Source organism: Rhinatrema bivittatum, chromosome 6, assembly GCF_901001135.1.
Source record: "Rhinatrema bivittatum chromosome 6, aRhiBiv1.1, whole genome shotgun sequence".
NCBI lineage: Eukaryota > Metazoa > Chordata > Amphibia > Gymnophiona > Rhinatrematidae > Rhinatrema > Rhinatrema bivittatum.
The window spans coordinates 275,663,330-275,685,381 of NC_042620.1; the positions used below are offsets into that span (position 1 = coordinate 275,663,330).

Below are 22,052 nucleotides of genomic sequence, written 5' to 3' on the forward strand. Positions count from 1 at the left end.
TACTTGATAGTTTTAGGTTCAATGACCTCTACTCTGGAGTTGGTTCCCTGGGCCTTTGCGCACATGAGACCACTTCAGTCTGCATTGCTTTCATGGTGGAATCCAGTTTTGGAACTATACCACCTTCCCCTTCCTCTTACAGAGACGGCTCGTTCCAGCCTAGATTGGTGGTTACAGACAGTGAATCTGCAGCAGTGTGTACCGCTAGAGATTCCAGAATGGACTGTGGTCACTACCGATGCCAGTCTTTCAGGCTGGGGAGCGGTATGTCAGAATACATCTGTTCAGGGTCAGTGGTCCGAAGAGGAAGCGCAGTAGTCGATCAATCTTTTAGAGACCAGAACGGTTCGTTTAGCCTTAATCGTTCTTCAACCTCTCCTTTGCGGGAAGTCAGTACGGGTTCTTTCCAACAATGCGACCACGGTAGTGTACATGAACCGTCAGTGAGGAACCCGAAGCTTCCTGGTAGCTCAGGAAGCACAACAGCTGCTCAGCATCTGCAACATCTGCTCAGCATCGCAGCCTCACACATTGCCGGGGTGGACAACATTCAAGCCGACTTTCTCAGTCGGCATCATCTTGACCCAGGCGAGTGGGAACTGTGCGAGGAAGCCTATTAAATGATATGCAACAGATGGTCCATTCCGGCAATGGATCTCATGGCCACATTTCAGAATGCCAAAGCCTCTCGGTTCTTCAGCTGCAGGAGGGAAAGAGGAGCAGAAGGAGTAGATGCTCTGGTACTTCCTTGGCCAAGGGATGTTCTTCTCTACGTGTTCCCTCCCTGGCCTCTGATCGGCAAGGTTCTGCGTCAGATAGAAGTTCAACAAGTCGACGTTGTCTTAGTTGCTCCGGAGTGGCCACCCCATCCGTGGTTCGCGGACCTGGTCAGACTAGCACTGGACAGTCCCCTTCGATTTCGAGATCTTCCGTGCCTTCTGTCTCAGGGTCCGGTTTGTTTGGAAGAGGTTGAACGTTTCTCTCTAGCACCATGGCTTTTGAGAGGCGTCTGTTAAAGAATAAAAGTTATTCAGAAGCTGTAGTGACTACTTTATTGCGTTCTAGAAAACCTTCTACATCTTTGGCTTATGCAAGGGTGTGGAAGGTTTTTGAATCTTGGTGTAATGAGCATCAAGTAGATCCAGTTTACTCTTCTGTATCCAATATTTTATCTTTTTTACAAGATGGATTTGCCAAGGGTTTGTCCTGTAGTTCCTTACGGGTACAAGTGGCAGCGCTTGGATGTTTTCGTGGTAAGGTTCAGGGATTATCCTTGGCTGCGCATCCGGATATAGCGCGTTTTCTCAAAGGTGCGCCACATCTACGTCCTCCATTTCAGAATCCTTGTCCTGCTTGGAGTTTGAATTTGGTTCTTAGGGCTCTGTGTTCAGCTCACTTTGAACCCCTTAATCATGCAACTTTGAAGGATCTCACATTAAAGGTGATGTTTCTTGTGGTCATTTCTTCAGCTCGTAGAATTTGAGTTGCAGGCCTGGTCTTGCAGAGAGCCTTTTCTTAGAATTTCTGATACAGGAATTTCATTACAGACTGTACCATCTTTTTTACCTAAGGTAGTATCTTCTTTCCATTTAAATCAGTCCATAGAGCTTCCGGCTTTTCCATGTTTAGATCGTTTGGATCCTTCCTCTAGGGATCTTAAAAAAATTGGATGTACGACGAGCTCTGTTGCGTTATCTTGAAGTTACAATTTTTGATTGTCTGATCATTTGTTTGTTTTGTGGAGTGGCCCTCGCAAAGGTCATAAGGTTTCGAAGGCTACGATTGCTCGTTGGTTAAAAGAGACAATTTGTTCAGCTTATCTTCTAGCTCGTTGTGACCTTCCTGAAGGGTTGAGAGCTCATTCTACTAGGTCACAGGCTACCTCTTGGGCAGAATGACAGTTAGTTTCTCCTCAGGAGATTTGTAAAGCAGTGACTTGGAAGTCGTTGCACACTTTTGCTCGTCATTACCGCTTGGATGTTCACGCTCCAAATTCGGCAGCCTTCGGAGAGAGTGTTCTCCGAGCGGGACTCTCTGGGCCCCACCCTAATTGAATCAGCTCTGGTACATCCCAGGGTCTGGACTGATCCAGGTAAGTACAGGGAAAGGAAAATTGGTTCTTACCTTCTAATTTTCGTTCCTGTAGTGCCATGGATCAGTCCAGATGCCCACCCTTTATGTCTGTGTATTATATTTATCTTTTCAGAGAGTCCGCTTGTTCACTGGTTGGGTGATTAAACCGCCTTTTCATGCTGTCTATTTTTCTTAATATTTTCTTGTTTATTCCCAAGATTTTTTGGGGGGGATTCTGCTTCCATTTAGGATTTGTGAGTTGGAAATTCGTTCTCCTGTTTAGATAGCTAGTTAATATGTTAGTAGTTAAATTTCTGCTTTGATACTGGTCAATACTGATTGGCTGCAGGTAGTGCTCCAGGGAATACGTCAGAGTCATTAGAATGTTTGCTCTGCCTCCCTCTGCTGGATTGGTGACATAACCCAGGGTCTGGACTGATCCATGGAATTACAGGAACGAAAATTAGCAGGTAAGAACCAATTTTCCTTTCTTATATATGCACAAAATTTTTAAAATGGGTAGAGAACGTGTGCTACAGTTTATTGGGATTCAAGTCCAGTTGGGGGGGGGGGGGGGGTGGGGAGCTAACTTCCTGGGTCCCTAACATGGTCAATCTGGTGTAAATCCCAAGGTCTACACTTCAGCTGGATAATGCTCACCCAGTGTAGGAGAACCCAGAATAAGACCAAATAAGAGACTAATAGCAAAAACTCCAATAGCCATCAACCCATTCACCATCCATTCAGTGAGAGCAAGGTAGAAAAAATTAACCAAAGAGAATCCAATTGGGGTTCAAAATAGTTTATTTCAGTTTAAAGATGAGTATCCAGGCCAAAATAGTAAAAATTAGAAACAGCATAAAGAAAATCAAAGTAAGAAAAATCATGGTTCCTTGTCCATTCTGTATCTCCTTACTGGTTTCCTCTCTTCTGCACCACCATTTATGTTAAGCAACCCCTCCTTTTGAAAGGTAGAGTAACTGGAGTGTACTGCCAGCATACACTGGTCTAAAGATGGAAAGATTCAAGCCAAAAAATTCTCAAAGTCCAATGTCAAAAATCTCAATTTGTAAGTCAGATTCTCAAAAGCCTTCATCTTTCTTGAGGCCTCTTCTCAAGAGTCAACAATTCTCTTCACTCTTGCTGTTGTTGGTTGCTTGGGCAAAACGATCTTTGATGCAGCCCTTCATAATTCCAGGGGGATGTCCTTCCCTTTAGATTGATCAATCTCCAAAAATTCTCCTCAAAAGTAAATCTCACTTCTTATCTTCCTTCAAGTCTCAAAACCCCCAGGGATGAGGCAAGGACCATCTAGAACTCCAACTCCTTCTCCTTTCTCCAACTCACTAATTCTTCCCACTAATTCATTGAACATGCTCCAGTGGATTTTATACTTCAATGAAGACTTCTCAAAAAGGTGGAATTTCAACCAGGGGAGGATTCTCAAAAACCAAGATCCCCTCCCACTGCCCATGATGGAGAACTGGGGAAGAATATTAGTGACAGGCAAAGCTAGGTTACAAAAGTATACCTGTTCCTGCATTAAAAATGTATGTGCATAATAGAACATGTGCACATACTTTTGGGGCAGGAATACATCATATTTTAGAAACTTTACAGCTCCCGCCACACAGTTTATAAAATACTAGCATAAATCTCTGCACGTCCACTTATGCATGCGAATGATGTGGACAGTTTTAAAAACTGGACTGTGTATATCTAGATCTTTAGAAATTAATAATAGTAGTAGAAATAATAGTAGTATGGATTACACATTTATTTATTTATTTATTTATAGATTTTTCTATACCGGGGTACGTAAATAACATCACCTCGGTTTACATTCAAACAGTAATTCAGCATTGCGCTTTACAATATAACATGGTAACTGAACGAATACAATACAGTATATAACTTTGTATTAATAGAATATAAGCAATATATGATAGATTGTGGAAGTTAGGAAGAGTAGTTGAGGATTCAGATCATTGATAGTAGGCTTTTTTAAATAGCCAGGTTTTAAGGTTTTGTTTAAATTTTTTGTGACAGAGTTCCTGGCGTAATTCAGAGGGCATGGTGTTCCATATTGTTGATCCAGCAATGATGAAAGATCGTTCTTTTGTACTAGAGAGTTTAGTCAGATTGGGTGCTGGGATATTTAGTTTGGCTAAATTCTGGAATCTCGTTGGGCGGGAAGACATTTTGAATTGTAGTTGATCTGTGAACCAGTGCATTTCTCTGTTTTGAATGGCTTTGTGTATCAGCGACATAGATTTATAAATTATCCTGTAAGCCACGGGTAGCCAGTGCAAAGACTGAAGAGCTGGAGTGATGTGATCATGGCGGCTTGTGTCGGTGATAATGCGGGCAGCTGCATTTTGCAGCATTTGCAAAGGTTGAATGGTGGCTTTAGGTAGACCCAGTAACAGAGCATTGCAGTAATCAATCTTTGATAAAATAGTTGCTTGTAATACTGTGCGGAAATCATATTGGTATAATAGAGATTTAATACGTTTAAGCGTGTATAGCTTAAAAGAAACCGTTTTTTACTGTATCCGCGATGAATTTTTTAAACGTGAGATTGCTGTCAATGATGATACCAAGGCTGCGTACTTGTTGTGAAAAAGTGGAGTTGTTTTGAGAAATATCAGAGTTGATCAGTATTGTATTTTTTGGAGGTGAAATTATGATAAGTTCAGTTTTATTGTTATTTATAGCCAATTGGTTGTCTGTGAGGATTGTTTTAATTTCTAATAAAGCTACCTTCCAGGTACTCAGTGCATTTGTGATTGTGCTGGTTATAGGTATGAGTATTTGAACATCATCTGCGTAGATGAAGTGTTGAAGACCCAATTTAGAGAGTAACCGGCATAGCGGTGTAAGGTAAACATTGAACAATGTGGAGGAGAGAGAAGATCCTTGGGGGACTCCTTGAGAGAGGTTTCTTGGCTTGGATTCACTTCGTCCACATCTAACGCTGTATGTTCTATTGCTCAGGAATGACTGAAACCATAGTAAAGCCGATCCCGAGATACCTATTTCAGATAGACGGGTAATAAGGGTGTTGTGGTTTACTGTGTTGAAAGCAGCTGATATATCAAGAAGGGCGATGAGGTATGATTTGCCAGCATCTAAAGCTTTTAGTAGCACCTCAGAAAGTGATATCAAAAGTGTTTCCGTGCTGTGGTATTTTCTGAACCCATATTGGGATGGGAAGAGTATTTGATGATCATCTAAATAATCAGTTAGTTGTTTGTTGATGACTCTTTCCATAATCTTTGAAAGGAATGGTAGGTTTGATACTGGTCGAAAGTTTGCTGGATCAGATGAATCTAGGTTAGATTTTTTTATCATTGGAGTAATGATAGCATGTTTAAGTATAGAAGGAACTATGCCTGTGGTGATGGATTTGTTAAGAATCATTGCAATAGGTTTTGCTATTGTAGAACGTATTGAAAGAAGAGTCTTTGTAGGTAAGATGTCTGTGGGGTGGAAAGCTGGTTTCATTTTCTTTAGAATTGACTCAACTTCAATACCAGTAGTAATCTCAAGATTAGATAGCTTTGTTTCAAATTTATCTTGAGCGGCTGATGTAGCTTGGTTGGTGTGTAAAGGAGCAGGAAATGAATTAAATCGCGTTAAAATAGAATGTATTTTGTTATAAAAGAACGTAGCTAGTTCCTCACATTTTGAATCATCATTGTTGTTTAGATTGTTGTGAGCTGGAGCAATAACAAGGCTTTTGACATATTGGAAAAGTGCTTGAGGGTTGAATTGATATTGGTGAATTCTGGAAGCATAGAAATCTTTTTTTGTTTTATCGGTGGCTTGGCGATATTTGTGTAGTAGTGATTTGAATTTTAATAAATGTCTTAACAGGGGATCATGGCTCTAAATAGTTTGGTTTAAAGGTTCTATAAGCTAGATTTAGGCTTTTAGGTAAAAAGTTGAAATACAGAAACTCCAGGGTAGCATTCTCTGAAATGATTCCTGTTCCACGCGCAGGACCCCAGAGGCAGGAAGAGCTCTAGAGTCTCTATGTCTGGATGAGACAAGGGTGCAGAGAAGAGGGCTTTAGTTTAGTTAGGAAATGGGCAATATTTTGGGGACTGGGAAGTTTTTATTCTGAAAGGATGGGCTCCACCTTCATCAGGGTAGAACCAGGCTGCTGGCACTAACCTTTAAAAAGGAGATAGAGCAGCTTTTAAACTAGAACATGGGGGAAAACCGAGAGTAGCTCAGCAGTGCATCAGGAGCACATTTTTTTTTTTTGCATTGGGAAATAGCTAATAGCCTCAACAATATGAATTTACATATAGTGAGCTCTATTGGACACGCGTTTTGGATGCGCTAATCCCCGTTTTGCATCAGGGGTTATGGATGCACGTCCAAAATGCACATCCAATCGCATGTTGAGCCGTGCACTGCAGCCAGTACATGAATTGCATCAGACTGAAGGTGTATGTTCCCTTAATTTTGGAATTCTTACAGGATGGATTGCGTAAAGGAATGGCCCTTAACACCCTGAAGGTTCAAGTGGCAGACCTTGCTTATTATAGGGGTGAGTCAATGGTGGCTTTTGTCTTCCCATCCCAATGTGTGCCGATTCTTGAAGGGAGTTAAGCAACTTCATCCTCCTTTGCGGCTTTTGGTGCCTCTCTAGAACCTTAATCTGGTTCTGGAGTTCTTGGCAGGTCCGACCTTATGGCCATTGTGTGGTCTTTCCTTGTGAGTGCTTACCTTGAAGACAGTTTTTATAGTGGAAATTTGTTATGCAGATTGGGTTTACAAATTGCAGAACCTTTCATGCCATGAGCCTTTTCTGCATATGACTCCGGGAATGGTATAGCTTTGGACTGTGCCTTCATTTTTGCCAAAAGTAGTTTTGGAGTTTCATTTGAATCAGTCCATTTTTCCTGCCTATGTTGGACAGGGACAGGGATGAGAGTGTGTATCGTCTTTTGCGTACCTTGGACATCAAGTGACATTTGCTGCGGTACTTGGAGGTTACAAAATCTGTCCGGAAGTCAGATTGCTTGTTTGTACTCCATGTTGGCGGTAAACAGGGTGCCCCAGGAATGCAAGTGACTATAGCCTGCTGGATTAAGGAAGTCATTATGGTCACCTATGTGGCTGCTGAAATTCCTATGCCAAAACAGATTAGACTGCATTCCATGAGAGCTCAGGTGATGATATGGGCGGAACTTCGATTAGTGTCACCTTTCAAGATTTGCCGAATGGTGGCATGGCCATCTTTGTGCAGCATTTCCAAGCATTACTGCTTGGATATGTGGACTTGTGAGGATACTATGTTCGCACGGGCGGTGTTGACTGGACCGCTAGCAGCCTCCCACCCTATTCAGGAGTAGTTTTGGTACATCCCACTGATGGGGATTGGCCTGCCTGAATGCAGAGAAAGGAGACTTTGCTACTTACCTGATAATTTCCTTTCCTCTAATGAGGGCAGGCAAATCCCCGACCCGCCCTCGGCTGCTGTATTTTTGCCTTTTTTCTCCTTTTCGGTGCAGACATTGCAGAGTGTTGTTCCTGCTATTCATTTGAAGACTGGTAAATGGCTTAATCAGCCCCTCAGTTTAGTGAATAAGTTTATATATTTTGGCTGAGCTCAGTGTTACCTATTAGTTGGAAGCATGAGTGGTTGATTGTTAATAGGTTAATAGGTGTAGCAGGTGTAGCAGGAAAGGATCCTGTAGCAAGGACCTGCTCTCTAGGTGATGCATTGTCCTTTCGCACTGAGGATATTTCCTCAAGGCCTACTGCCCAGGAGGGAAGGGTTAGGTCGGCCGTCATAGTTGGTGATTCGATTATTAGGAATGTAGATAGCTGGGTGGCGGGTGGGCGTGAGGATCGCCTGGTAACATGCCTACCTGGTGCGAAGGTGGCGGACCTCACGCGTCACCTAGATAGGATTTTAGACAGTGCTGGGGAGGAGCCGGCTGTCGTGGTACACGTGGGCACCAACGACATAGGAAAATGTGGGAGGGAGGTTCTGGAAGCCAAATTTAGGCTCTTAGGTAGAAAGATTAAATCCAGAACCTCCAGGGTAGCATTCTCTGAAATGATCCCTGTTCCACGCGCAGGTCACCAGAGGCAGGCAGAGCTCCGGAGTCTCAATGCGTGGATGAGACGATGGTGCAAGGAAGAGGGATTCAGTTTTGTTAGGAACTGGGGAACCTTTTGGGGAAGGTGGAGTCTCTTCCGAAGGGATGGGCTCCACCTTAACCAGGGTGGAACCAGACTGCTGGCGCTAACCTTTAAAAAGGAAATAGAGCAGCTTTTAAACTAGAACAAAGGGGAAAGCCGACAGTCGCTCAGCAGCGCATGGTTCGGAGAGATGTATCTTTAAAGGATACTAATGATGCATTAGAATTAGGGCATCCCGACAGTGAGGTTCCAATAATTAGAAAAGTAGTCCAAGTGCCTGTAACTAAAAACTCACCTGAGCTAAAAAATTCTAACTTATCCCTATCAATTAAAAAGCAGAATAAAAATACAAACAAAAAACAAACTTTGAAATGTTTGTATGCTAATGCCAGAAGTCTAAGAAGTAAGATGGGAGAATTAGAATGTATAGCAGTAAATGATGACATAGACTTAATTGGCATCTCAGAGACATGGTGGAAAGAGGATAACCAATGGGACAGTGCTATACCGGGGAAAAAATTATATCGCAATGACAGAGAGGAGCAGTCGGGAGGAGGTGTGGCGCTTTATGTCCGGGATGGCATAGAGTCCAACAGGATAAACATCCTGCATGAGACTAAATACAAAATTGAATCTTTATGGGTAGAAATCCCTTGTGTATCAGGGAAGACTACAGTGATAGGGGTATACTACCGTCCACCTGGTCAAGATGGTGAGATGGACAGTGAAATGCTAAGAGAAATTAGGGAAGCTAACCAAATTGGTAGTGCAGTAATAATGGGAGACTTCAATTACCCCAATATAGACTGGGTAAATGTATCATCGGGTCATGCTAGAGAGATAACGTTCCTGGATGGAATAAATGATAGCTTTATGGAGCAATTGGTTCAGGAACCGACGAGAGAGGGAGCAATTTTAGATCTAATTCTCAGTGGAGCACAGGACTTGGTGAGAGAGGTAACGGTGGTGGGGCCGCTTGGCAATAGTGATCATAATATGATCAAATTTGATTTAATGACTGGAAAAGGAACAGTGTGCAAATCCAAGGCTCTCGTGCTAAACTTTCAAAAGGGAAACTTTGATAAAATGAGAAAAATTGTTAGAAAAAAACTGAAAGGAGCAGCTACAAAAGTAAAAAATGTCCAAGAGGCGTGGTCATTGTTAAAAAATACCATTCTAGAAGCACAGTCCAGATGTATTCCACACATTAAGAAAGGTGGAAAGAAGGCAAAACGATTACCGGCATGGTTAAAAGGGGAGGTGAAAGAAGCTATTTTAACCAAAAGATCTTCATTCAAAAATTGGAAGAAGGATCCAACAGAAGAAAATAGGATAAAGCATAAACATTGGCAAGTTAAATGTAAGACATTGATAAGACAGGCTAAGAGAGAATTTGAAAAGAAGTTGGCTGTAGAGGCAAAAACTCACAGTAAAAACTTTTTTAAATATATCCGCAGCAGAAAGCCTGTGAGGGAGTCAGTTGGACCGTTAGATGATCGAGGGGTTAAAGGGGCACTTAGAGAAGATAAGGCCATCGCGGAAAGATTAAATGATTTCTTTGCTTCGGTGTTTACTGAAGAGGATGTTGGGGAGGTACCCGTAATGGAGAAGGTTTTCATGGGTAATGATTCAGATGGACTGAATCAAATCACGGTGAACCTAGAAGATGTGGTAGGCCTGATTGACAAACTGAAGAGTAGTAAATCACCTGGACCGGATGGTATACACCCCAGAGTTCTGAAGGAACTAAAAAATGAAATTTCAGACCTATTAGTAAAAATTTGTAACTTATCATTAAAATCATCCATTGTACCTGAAGACTGGAGGATAGCAAATGTAACCCCAATATTTAAAAAGGGCTCCAGGGGCGATCCGGGAAACTACAGACCGGTTAGCCTGACTTCAGTGCCAGGAAAAATAGTGGAAAGTGTTCTAAACATCAAAATCACAGAACATATAGAAAGACATGGTTTAATGGAACAAAGTCAGCATGGCTTTACCCAGGGCAAGTCTTGCCTCACAAATCTGCTTCACTTTTTTGAAGGAGTTAATAAACATGTGGATAAAGGTGAACCGGTAGATATAGTATACTTGGATTTTCAGAAGGCGTTTGACAAAGTTCCTCATGAGAGGCTTCTAGGAAAAGTAAAAAGTCATGGGATAGGTGGCGATGTCCTTTCGTGGATTGCAAACTGGCTAAAAGACAGGAAACAGAGAGTAGGATTAAATGGGCAATTTTCTCAGTGGAAGGGAGTGGACAGTGGAGTGCCTCAGGGATCTGTATTGGGACCCTTACTGTTCAATATATTTATAAATGAACTGGAAAGAAATACGACGAGTGAGATAATCAAATTTGCAGATGACACAAAATTGTTCAGAGTAGTTAAATCACAAGCAGATTGTGATAAATTGCAGGAAGACCTTGTGAGACTGGAAAATTGGGCATCCAAATGGCAGATGAAATTTAATGTGGATAAGTGCAAGGTGATGCATATAGGGAAAAATAACCCATGCTATAATTACATGATGTTGGGTTCCATATTAGGTGCTACAACCCAAGAAAGAGATCTAGGTGTCATAGTGGATAACACATTGAAATCATCGGTTCAGTGTGCTGCGGCAGTCAAAAAAGCAAACAGAATGTTGGGAATTATTAGAAAAGGAATGATGAATAAAACGGAAAACGTCATAATGCCTCTGTATCGCTCCATGGTGAGACCGCACCTTGAATGCTGTGTACAATTCTGGTCGCCGCATCTCAAAAAAGATATAATTGCGATGGAGAAGGTACAGAGAAGGGCTACCAAAATGATAAGGGAAATGGAACAACTCCCCTATGAGGAAAGACTAAAGAGGTTAGGACTTTTCAGCTTGGAGAAGAGACGACTGAGGGGGGATATGATAGAGGTGTTTAAAATCATGAGAGGTCTAGAACGGGTAGATGTGAATCGGTTATTTACTCTTTCGGATAGTAGAAAGACTAGGGGACACTCCATGAAGTTAGCATGGGGCACATTTAAAACTAATCGGAGAAAGTTCTTTTTTACTCAACGCACAATTAAACTCTGGAATTTGTTGCCAGAGAATGTGGTTCGTGCATTTAGTATAGCTGTGTTTAAAAAAGGATTGGATAAGTTCTTGGAGGAGAAGTCCATTACCTGCTATTAAGTTCACTTAGAGAATAGCCACTGCCATTAGCAATGGTTACATGGAATAGACTTAGTTTTTGGGTACTTGCCAGGTTCTTATGGCCTGGATTGGCCACTGTTGGAAACAGGATGCTGGGCTTGATGGACCCTTGGTCTGACCCAGTATGGCATTTTCTTATGTTCTTATGTTCTAATAATCATTTTTGAGTTTGATCAGTTTGTTCACAGTTTGGCTTTTCCAGAGGATACTGGCAGGCTGATGTTGGAGCAGGACTATATATCCGTGATGTCAACTTCTTACTCCATCTCCATCTGCTGTCAAAGATGCATAACCCACTGATGGGGGTTGGCCTGCCCTCATTAGAGGAAAGGAAATTATCAGGTAAGTAGTAATTTCTCCTTATAGCAACCCAATAAAGGGGTTATTTACCTACAAGTAAAGGACAGACTGAGTTAATAAATTCCAAATTATCCCTGTTAACAGCTAGGAATGTTGTATATATAAATACAATGCATATCTTGAAATGTCTGTATGCTAATGGCATAAGTCTAAAAAATAAGATGAGAGGGTTAGAATGTATAGCATTGCATGAAGAGGTAGACATAACTGGTATCTCAGAGATCTGGTGGATGGAGGATAACCAATGGAACAGTGTTAATCCAGGGTACAAATTATATCGCGATGTTAGGGTGATCAACATGGGCAAGGTGTTAAATTTTTACTGGGCCCATCATGGCCTTGAAATCCCTACCCCCACCAATCAGCCCAAAGTGAAAGGGCTGGTTAGCACTTGAGAAGCCCTTCTCCCTCCAAATCTGCTGAGTTGAAAGTAGCTCCCTCCCAAACACCCCATTGGAGCATCATTCCCCTCCTTGACACTGAACACCCTCTACTTAAAAGAGGCATTCTTCCTGCTCCTTAGCAGCATCTTCCCCTCTGAGAAGTATCTCGCCTTAGAAGCCCCTACTCTTTCCTGTATAGAAGAATCCTCCATGCCATGTAGGCTATTTAAAAATTACCCTCTAAATGATTACATTTAGTAGAGTTATTTGTGAGTGGAAAGGGCTATATTGGATTGGACATGATAAATCGGAATGTATTACTTGACACATTAACTCCCCCCTTTGTCTCTTGGGTGGGGGAGTTAATAGTTTAAAATACATATTTAGGTTCCTAATGGACTTCATTTATCTAAATAAACAATGGCACTGGTAAGATCCTGTATTCACTGACCTTTTTTTATTGCCCATTTTTATTTTTTGGCCCAACAGATTCCTCATCCTCCTTTGGGTTTCAGCTACGTCAGAACTAACCTTTCTTGGGTTATATAGCAATATGAGCCTTCTTTCATGACTACCTGGGGTATTTCTCAATTTTATAAACCTCATTCCTTCCAACTTTTGCTGCAACAGTCTGTGGTCAGGAGCTACAGAATACAGTTTCTTACAGACCTGGTACACATGCACCTCAAGTCTGGCTGCTAGTTGCTGCCATTGTGCAATGGTTGGGACTCTGTTCCCCTACGGGCTGTGAATGCCCCATCAGCACAAGGAGAAGTAATCAAACCCAGGAAACTTGCATGGCAGGCCCTCTATTTCAGTTTTTCTATTTAAAAATTGTTTGCAGGTACTTCCTAAACCAACTAAGGATTTAATGTATCTAATGTATCCCACCATTGTATTGTGTCTGTATTTCAGCGTCAGATGCACTTGCAGCTATGGAAAAACTAATGGAAAGCACTGAGCATAATGAAGAACTACTGTTAGAAAATGGGAGTACCAAAACCAGCCTGCTGAGTCTGGCAGCCCAAATTGCTCTGGAGGTAATGGAGATTGAGGAAGAAGAAGATTTGATCCACTGGCATAGTCCTTAGAGCTCTGATGGGCTGACATGAAGGTTTTTTGAAGACATTAAACTGTGATGGGTTGGGTTTACATGTCATTGGACTATTCTTTCATTTTAATATTTATATGAAGGGGTGGCCAATATTCAATGTATATAGCACTGTAATGGAATTTAATCATTCCTGGGTCAGATATGAAGGGTGGTAGTAAGGACAGAATTTAAGGTTTGAGAAAAAGACTTTGAGGAGCTGATGTTGGTTTAAGTATGGGAGTTTATATGATCATCTACCCAAAGTTGCAGAAATTCACTGCTTATCCCTGGGATAAGCAGCTTGGAATCTGTCTGCCCCTTGTGATCCTGCCAGGTACTTGTGACCTGGTTTGGCCACTGTTAGAAATAGGATACTGGGCTTGATGGACCTTGGTCTGACCCAGTATGGCAAGTCTTATATTCTTCTAATTGATAGAGAAGAAGACAATGGGGAAGACTAGATGGCACATTGGTCTTTATCTACCATAATTAACAATGTTAAAAACTAAGGGTGTTCTCAATTCAAAACCTAGTAACATGAAATGTATCATTAAATTGTGCTGGATTCAGGCACAATATGTAATGAATATATACTGCAATTGAAAAGCACAGGCAAAAGTGATTGCACCTGATTTAAAAACCTTATCTGAACGGATTTGTTTTAAAAAGGAAATTTATGAGTCTTAACAGACAACTCATTTTCAAAGCCATATTCAAAAGCAAAATGCTGCTCTGCTCAAGGAAATAGGCTGTTAGAAAACTGCCTGCCTGAAATGTGGATCAAAGTGCACAAAGGGCCTCTGTGGTGTACTTTTACTGCAGTGATAAGAAGTGCTCCTGTGGGCAAGGCAGGGTGGGGAGGGGCTGCACTTAGGCAAATATTTTCAAAAGTATGTACATATTTTCCTCAGAAAAACTACCCACAGAAATTAGCAGGAGTAAATGTGCTCAGGTAGTTTTTCTGGGATGATTTTGAAAGGGAAAGTACCAGTGTACTTTATCTATGGACAAGCCAAATGTATCCAGTCACACAAGTGGGTGACATCACTGCTTGGTACTGATTTGGAGCATACTCTCGGAGTATCTGGGCTGCAACCACCATGCGAGCCCCCTGTTGTAGGTTTAGACCAAAAGACTGAACTGCAAATTCAATGCTCACTGCAGCTACAGTGGGACTTACCCAGGGCTTATGTGTGACTCTGAGAGGGCTTAGGCTTACCCAGCTGTTTCACCATGAGAGTTACCCTTGACTATGACAGGGCTAACTGGGACTTACTCTACAAGCATACACACACAAAGTCAGGACACTTTGGTTCCAGATGTGTAGTAGCAGGTTTATTATGAGTATACACTAATCATAAAAGTGATAATAATAGCAGTTCCCTGTACGTACAGGATCAGTCCAGACGGTGGGTTATGTCCCCCGTCCAGCAGATGGAGTCAGAGTAAAACTTCGAGGGTGCTGGTATATAAACTGGTGCACCCTCCTAGATCCTCAGTATCTCTCTGACTCCAGCAGATGTGAGGAGGGGATCTCGTTGTTTCCCCAAATTTAGGGTTTATTACTCTATATATATATTATTCTTTCTTTTGTTGATGGATCAAGTTCTTTGAAAAAAAAAAAAAAAAGTATTTTGTCTCGGTCAGCAGGGAGCCAGGGTTTCTGGGCTCCCCTGATCAGCCTGCCATCAGGACTGCCTCTTACCTCGTTTATTCTTCTCTTCTTGGGATCTGCAGGGGTAAGCTTGGGGGTAGTTTTTTATTGTCTTGTGTTCCTTTTTCTTTCAGCGCAGGTTTGGGCGCGTTTTGAGGTGGATGCTGGTAGGGCCAGCCTCTCCCCTCCTTACCGTTGCGGCGTCTCACCTCCCCCGCGGCCCTGCGACGCTTCATTCCCCAGGGCCGCAGACGGCACGGAGGTCCCATTCCCTTGCCGTCCCCGGGGTTGAGGGTGTTTGGGCGGGTGTGGGCAGGCACGGCAAGCCCGCTCTTCCCGCGCCGCGATCTCAGGCTTTCCCGGGGGGGGGCTTCTCCCGGCGTGCGGCACTCGGAGGCGTCCCTTCGGCGCGATGCAACGCGCGCGCTGTCCGTCCTGCGGCGGCCCGGGTCAGGGCGCCTCGAGGGACGGGCCATGCGGTCGTTGTCTCCCCGGGGGGGAGACGAGCGGCGCCCCGCCGACAGTTTCGCCGCCGCGCCAGGAGCGCCGCGGGCCTCGAGGACTAGCCCCGCCCCCGTCTTTGGCGGGAGCGGCGGCCATCTTGGACCTAGAATGCAGCGCGGACTCGGACATGGAGGAGCCCGCTGAAGATTTTTTTGCCGTCCGCCCCCCCGACCTCGGATTCGGGGCCTCTGCCTTCCACATCTGGACTCCCCAGGGACCCGCTGCCCTCTCCCTCGACGGGCCCGCTCAGTTTTTCAGCGGACTTTGTGGTGCTTATGCACCAGGCGTATTTGCAGAGCCTGAGCCCTCAGGGGGGGACAGCTTTCTCTCCTCCTCCCGCCAAGGTCCCCAGGCCCTCGGGTGTTGCGGCTTCGCTACCGGGGACCGGAGGGGGCGGCACCAGGTTGCTCCTGAGTATACCACTCTCCCTGGGGGGCCCGTCACCCGCCCCGAACCTGGGGGGCGATCCAGTGTCACAAGTGGATGACGATTTGGCCCTAGCAGCGCACCTGGAATGCGATGATCCGCGGGTCCTTCGCATCTTTCGCAAGGAAGAATTGGCGGAGCTCATTCCCCACGTTCTCAAGGAGTTGGACCTCGACCCTCCCGTGGAACCCCCGGGACCCCCGGCTCCCTCCGTAGCCTCAGCTACCTCCAAGGGTGACCCTGTCTTAGCAGGTCTGCGTCCCGTAGCGAAGACCTTTCCCATTCATGATTCGTTTCTCCATCTTCTGGTGCGGGAGTGGGATAACCCGGAGGCGTCCCTTCGGGTTGGCAGGGCGATGGACAAGCTCTACCCTCTTCCGGGGGACTTTCTGGACCTACTCAGGGTCCCCAAGGTTGATTCAGCGGTGTCCGCCGTCACCAAGAGAACTACCATCCCGGTCACAGGGGGCACCGCGCTGCGAGATATTTCGGATAGAAAGCTGGAGGTCGCCCTCAAGAAGATCTTCGAAGTCTCGGCGCTGGGGGTCCGGGCGGCTATCTGCGGTTTGCTGACTCAGAGAGCCGGGCTTAGATGGGTTCAACAGCTCCTCACCTCTCAACAGTTACCGCCCGAGGAGGCAGCCCAGGCTGACCGCCTGGAGGCGGTCATTGCTTACGGGGCGGATTCTCTGCACGACCTGCTGAGGGTCCTGGCAAGGACCATGGCATCAGCCGTCTCTGCCAGAAGACTCCTGTGGCTCAGGAATTGGGCGGCGGACACCTCCTCTAAGGCGAGTCTGGGAGCTCTGCCCTTCAAGGGCAGGTTTCTCTTTGGTGAAGACCTTGATCAGATCATCAAGACCCTGGGGGAAAATTCGGTCCACAGGTTGCCTGAGGACCGGCAGCGTGGTTTTCGTTCGTACACTGGAACTTCCAGGAACCGCTACTGCCCCCAGAGGCGTTACCGAGGCTCCAGAACACAGAGCCCTAGGACACCTTCCACCAGGTCGCAAACGTGGACGCGGCCCTTTCGAGGTCGCAGACCGGCCAGGGACTCCTCGGCTCAGGGAGCCTCAGGCAAGCCTTCCCAATGATGTCAGGCCAGTCCACTCCTCGCTGCCCCGGATTGGAGGTCGCATCGCTTTGTTTCGCGAGGAATGGACCAACATCACCACGGACGAATGGGTCCTGGATATTGTAAGAGAAGGTTACGCGTTGGAATTTGTGCGGGCCCCCAGGGATCGGTTCGTCTTCTCCCCCTGCAGGTCAAGTATCAAGAGACAGGGGGTGCAGCACACTCTGGACAGGCTGCTGACCCTGGGAGCCATCTCGCCCGTCCCCTTCGGAGAGGTGGGCTCGGGGCATTATTCGATTTACTTCGTGGTCCCCAAGAAGGACGGAGCCTTTCGTCCCATTCTGGACCTCAAGGAAATCAACAAGGTGCTCCGTGTCTCCAAGTTTCGCATGGAAACACTCCGCTCGGTCATTGCGGCGGTTCATCAAGGGGAGTTCTTAGCTTCCCTCGACCTCACGGAAGCATATCTACATATCCCTATTCATCCGGCCCATCACAGATTCCTTCGTTTCAAAATCTTGGGTCAACATTTTCAGTTTCAGGCGCTGCCTTTCGGCCTGGCGACCGCGCCCAGAACCTTCACGAAGATTATGGTGGTGGTAGCGGCCGCGCTCCGGAAAGAAGGCGTCCTGGTTCACCCGTACTTGGACGACTGGCTCATTCGTGCGAAGTCTCTGTCGCAGGGACGGGCGGCAGTCGACAGGGTGGTGTCTTTCCTTCAGTCCCTTGGCTGGGTGGTGAACTTCAGCAAGAGCAGCCTGAAGCCAGCCCAACAGTTGGATTTTCTGGGAGCGCGGTTCGACACGGCTCTGGGCAAGGTATTCCTGCGTCCGGACAAGGCTCAAGCGCTGCGGGATCTAATCGTCCGGTTTGCGTCTCTTCAGACACACACGGCGTGGGACTATCTCCAAGTTCTGGGTTCCATGGCGTTTGCGATCAGCTTGGTGCCCTGGGCCTTTGCACACCTGCGGCCTCTGCAAATGTCCTTGCTATCGAGATGGAAACCAGTTTCCCAGGACTACCAGGCGATTCTCCCTCTTCCCCCGGCCGCCCGGTCCAGTCTGAGGTGGTGGCTGGACCCCAGGAACCTAGCTCAAGGATGTTCCCTGGAAACGCCGGACTGGGTAGTGGTCACTACCGATGCAAGCTTGTCCGGTTGGAGGGCAGTGTGTCTCCGGAGCTCGGCTCAGGGCAGGTGGACGGTGGAGCAGTCTACCTGGTCAATCAACCGCCTGGAGACAAGGGCGGTTCGGCTAGCCCTGGTACAGTTCCTGCCTCTGATCAGGGGGCGAGCGGTTCGGGTCCTCTCGGACAATGCGACGACGGTGGCATACATCAACCGGCAGGGGGGCACCAGGAGTCGTCTTGTCGCAGGGGAGGCCGCGCGCCTGATGGCGTGGGCGGAACGTTTCCTGGACCAGCTGGCGGCATCCCACATTGCTGGGGTGGACAACATTCAAGCAGACTTTCTGAGTCGTCAAGCGTTGGATCCGGGGGAGTGGTCTCTCTCCGACGAGGCGATGTCGCTGATCTCCCGCAGGTGGGGGACGCCGGCGATGGATCTCATGGCGTCCGCCGCCAACGCAAAAGCTCCTCGGTTCTTCTAAAATAGATTGAATGCCTGACACAATTGGGCGTCCTGGGGGTGAAGTTAATGATTCGTGGATTTTAGGTACTGTATAAAAACAGGAATGGATGGATGCAATTCAAACAAAAAGTCTCTTTCTTTCTGAGTAATCAGCCTCTGTTGTACAGCCGTCTCCAAAATCTCAGCTATACACATTTGTAAATACGTCGAGTGAGGTTATCAAATTTGCAGATGATACAAACTTATTCAGAGTAGTTAAATCACAAGCAGACTGTGATACATTGCAGGAGGACCTTGCAAGACTTGAAGATTGGGCATCCAAATGGCAGATGAAATTTAATGTGGACAAGTGCAAGGTGTTGCATATAGGGAAAAATAACCGTTGCTGTAGTTACACGATGTTAGGTTCCATATTAGGAGCTACTACCCAGGAAAAAGATCTAGGCATCATAGTGGATAATACTTTAAAATTGTCAGCTCAGCATGCTGCAGCAGTCAAAAAAGCAAATAGAATGTTAGGAATTATTAGGAAGGGAATGGTTAATAGAACGGAAAATGTCATAATGCCTCTATATCGCTCCATGGTGAGACCACACCTTGAATACTGTGTACAATTCTGGTCGCCGCATCTCAAAAAAGATATAGTTGCGATGGAGAAGGTACAGAGAAGGGCAACCAAAATGATAAAGGGGATGGAACAGCTTCCCTATGAGGAAAGGCTGAAGAGGTTAGGGCTGTTCAGCTTGGAGAAGAGACGGCTGAGGGGGGATATGATAGAGGTCTTTAAGATCATGACAGGTCTTGAACGAGTAGATGTGATTCGGTTATATTCACTTTCGAATAATAGAAGGACTAGGGGGCATTCCATGAAGTTAGCAAGTAGCACATTTAAGACTAATCGGAGAAAATTCTTTTTCACTCAACGCACAATAAAGCTCTGGAATTTGTTGCCAGAGGATGTGGTTAGTGCAGTTAGTGTAGCTGGGTTCAAAAAAGGTTTGGATAAGTTTCACGGAGCGGGATGCCAGTGGTTTGTGTTCCACCTTCACGGAGCGGAAGGTTGGAGGGCTGCCATCTCCAAAAAAACAAAAAACAAAAAAACCAAAACAAAAAAAACAAAAACAAACAAACAAAACAGAGGTGGGTAAGAGTATGGGGCAGGGGTGTGGCCGTTTATTGCGGCAGTTGCTACCCCTGATTGAGCTGGATGTTCATTGGGATGCGGATACGGCACTGCTCTCTGCATTGGTGGAGGGGTGGAAGGGAATTGGGGCCGGAGGGTGCTGGAAGCCAATAGTGACGGGGGAGGGGGAGAAAAAAAGGGGCGGGGGGGAAGATAAAAAAAAAAATGGATAAACTGCCTAGCTTGCTGGGCAGACTGGATGGGCCGTTTGGTCTTCTTCTGCCGTCATTTCTATGTTTCTATATGTTTCTATGTTTCTTGGAGGAGAAGTCCATTAATGGCTATTAATCAATTTTACTTAGGGAATAGCCACTGCTATTAATTGCATCAGTAGCATGGGATCTTCTTAGTGTTTGGGTAATTGCCAGGTTCTTGTGGCCTGGTTTTGGCCTCTGTTGGAAACAGGATGTTGGGCTTGATGGACCCTTGGTCTGACCCAGCGTGGCAATTTCTTATGTTCTTATGTTCTTAGGGGGGTCACCCTCTAAAAGCCTTTATAATTGTCTATCAGACAGCTGTCAATCCACCTCCTGACTATAGGCTTCTGTATCTAAGACTACTATCCCCCCTCTTTTATCTGCTGGGCGAATCGTAATCGATCTATCCTGTTGTAACTTCACACAAGAGTCACGTTCATCTGAGGTTAAATTATCCCGATAGTGAATGGGACTCCATTCTAACTGATCCAGATCTCGCAAAACTAGATTCTTAAAAACCACAATACTGGGATCTACCAGTCCCGGAGGTACCCACTTCGACGGCCTGTACAGACCTTGTGTGTTTTGTATAGAACCTCCAAAAAACTGAGTAATACGAAGTTTGCGAATGAACTTGTGAAAGCAACCCTCACTACCAGCAAGCAGGCATTCCTTTTCAAGACCGTGTTAAAGCAGACTCTGTGAGGGCCATGGCGACTTCAGTAGCACACCTATGATCGGTGCCGCTTCCTGACATTTGCAGGGCTGCCACCTGGAGCTCTCTCCATACCTTCGCAGCCCACTATTGCTTGGACAAAGCCGGAAGACAAGATTCCATCTTCGGCCTGTCTGTCCTGCGTAACCTATTTCCAACGTGACGTACCAACACCTTTCCGCCTGCCCTCTACCAAATTCCACCCCAGTTGTTGTGCCTGTTGCACGCCTTTGGGTACATTTGGTGCATGTTCGGACATCCTCAGCTCGGTACTCACCCATATGTGAGGACTACCATACTGCTTGTCCTGTGAGAAAGGAAGTGTTGCTTACCTGTAACAGGTGTTCTCACAGGTCAGCAGGATGCTAGTCCTCACGAAACCCGCCCGCCGCCCCGCGGTGTTAGATTCGTAACGTTTGTTGTTTTATTTTTTCGGCATTGCCTGTAGCTATCAAATAAGACTGAAGGGGGACCCCTGCTGGCTGCAGGGTTAGTGCCATGCTGGGCATGTCCAGTAGGGGCCAGTCAAAGTTCTGGAAACTTTGATAGAAGTTTTCCGTGATTGGGCTCCATCCTGATGATGTCACCCATATGTGAGGACTAACATGCTGCTGTCCTGTGAGAACACCTGTTACAGGTAAGCAACACTTGCTTTCTCTGTCCTTGAAAGATTTGGGTTTTGGGGTAACATTCTTTCTTATTTCTCTTTACTATATGCTAAGCGTATATCTCGGATAGTGGTTAATGGGTGTATCTCAGGTGATATTCAAATCTGGAGAGGGGTACGACAAGGCTGTCCACTATTCCCCATCTTATCCATTGATCCCCTGCTAAGGAAAATAGAACAGGATCCTGCAATTATTTATTTATTTAGAATTTTTATATACCGACAGTCAAATGAATATCACATCAGTTTACATACAACTGGGGTAAAAACAACAGAAAGAAAGGAAAATAATAGTTACATCTAATAGGGATATTGTGAGGAATGAGGGAGAGAGAAAAGAAGGTCAGGGAGACCTAGAGAGAGAAGGTGGAATGTAGGAAGGAGGATACAGTAATTATATAACGAATTAGTTAACAGTACTTATATTACAAGTTATATAACAAATTAGTTAACAGTAATTATATTACATTATATTATCTTACAATTATGTTACAAGGCTAAGTAGTCAGGGGTATAGTAGAATTAAGTAAATGCTTGTTTGAACAGCCAGGTTTTCACCTTTTTTTTTTTTTGAAGGTTGTTGTACAGTGTTCTAGGCGTAGGTCAGGTAGCATTGAGTTCCATAAAGTTGGACCTGCTATGGACAGGGCTCGTTTTCGGGTGGAGGTGAGCTGGGTGAGTTTGTGCGAAGGGGTTGACAGGGTATCTAAGTAGGTGGATCTGGTTGGTCTGCTGGAGGTATGATACTGGAGAGAATCATTGAACCAATGAATCTCTTTA

General features: G+C 45.3%; 1 protein-coding gene across 1 annotated transcript in view; it reads left to right on the forward strand.

Moving 5' to 3' along the window:
* TEX11 (testis expressed 11) overlaps positions 1 to 22,052 on the forward strand; it is a 974,891-nt gene that overhangs the window by 597,670 nt on the left and 355,169 nt on the right. Inside the window, exon 18 of the mRNA XM_029607248.1 lies at positions 13,086 to 13,210. Within this exon, the coding sequence (XP_029463108.1) occupies positions 13,086 to 13,210 (125 nt within the window). The remainder of the gene's footprint in view (positions 1 to 13,085; positions 13,211 to 22,052) is intronic.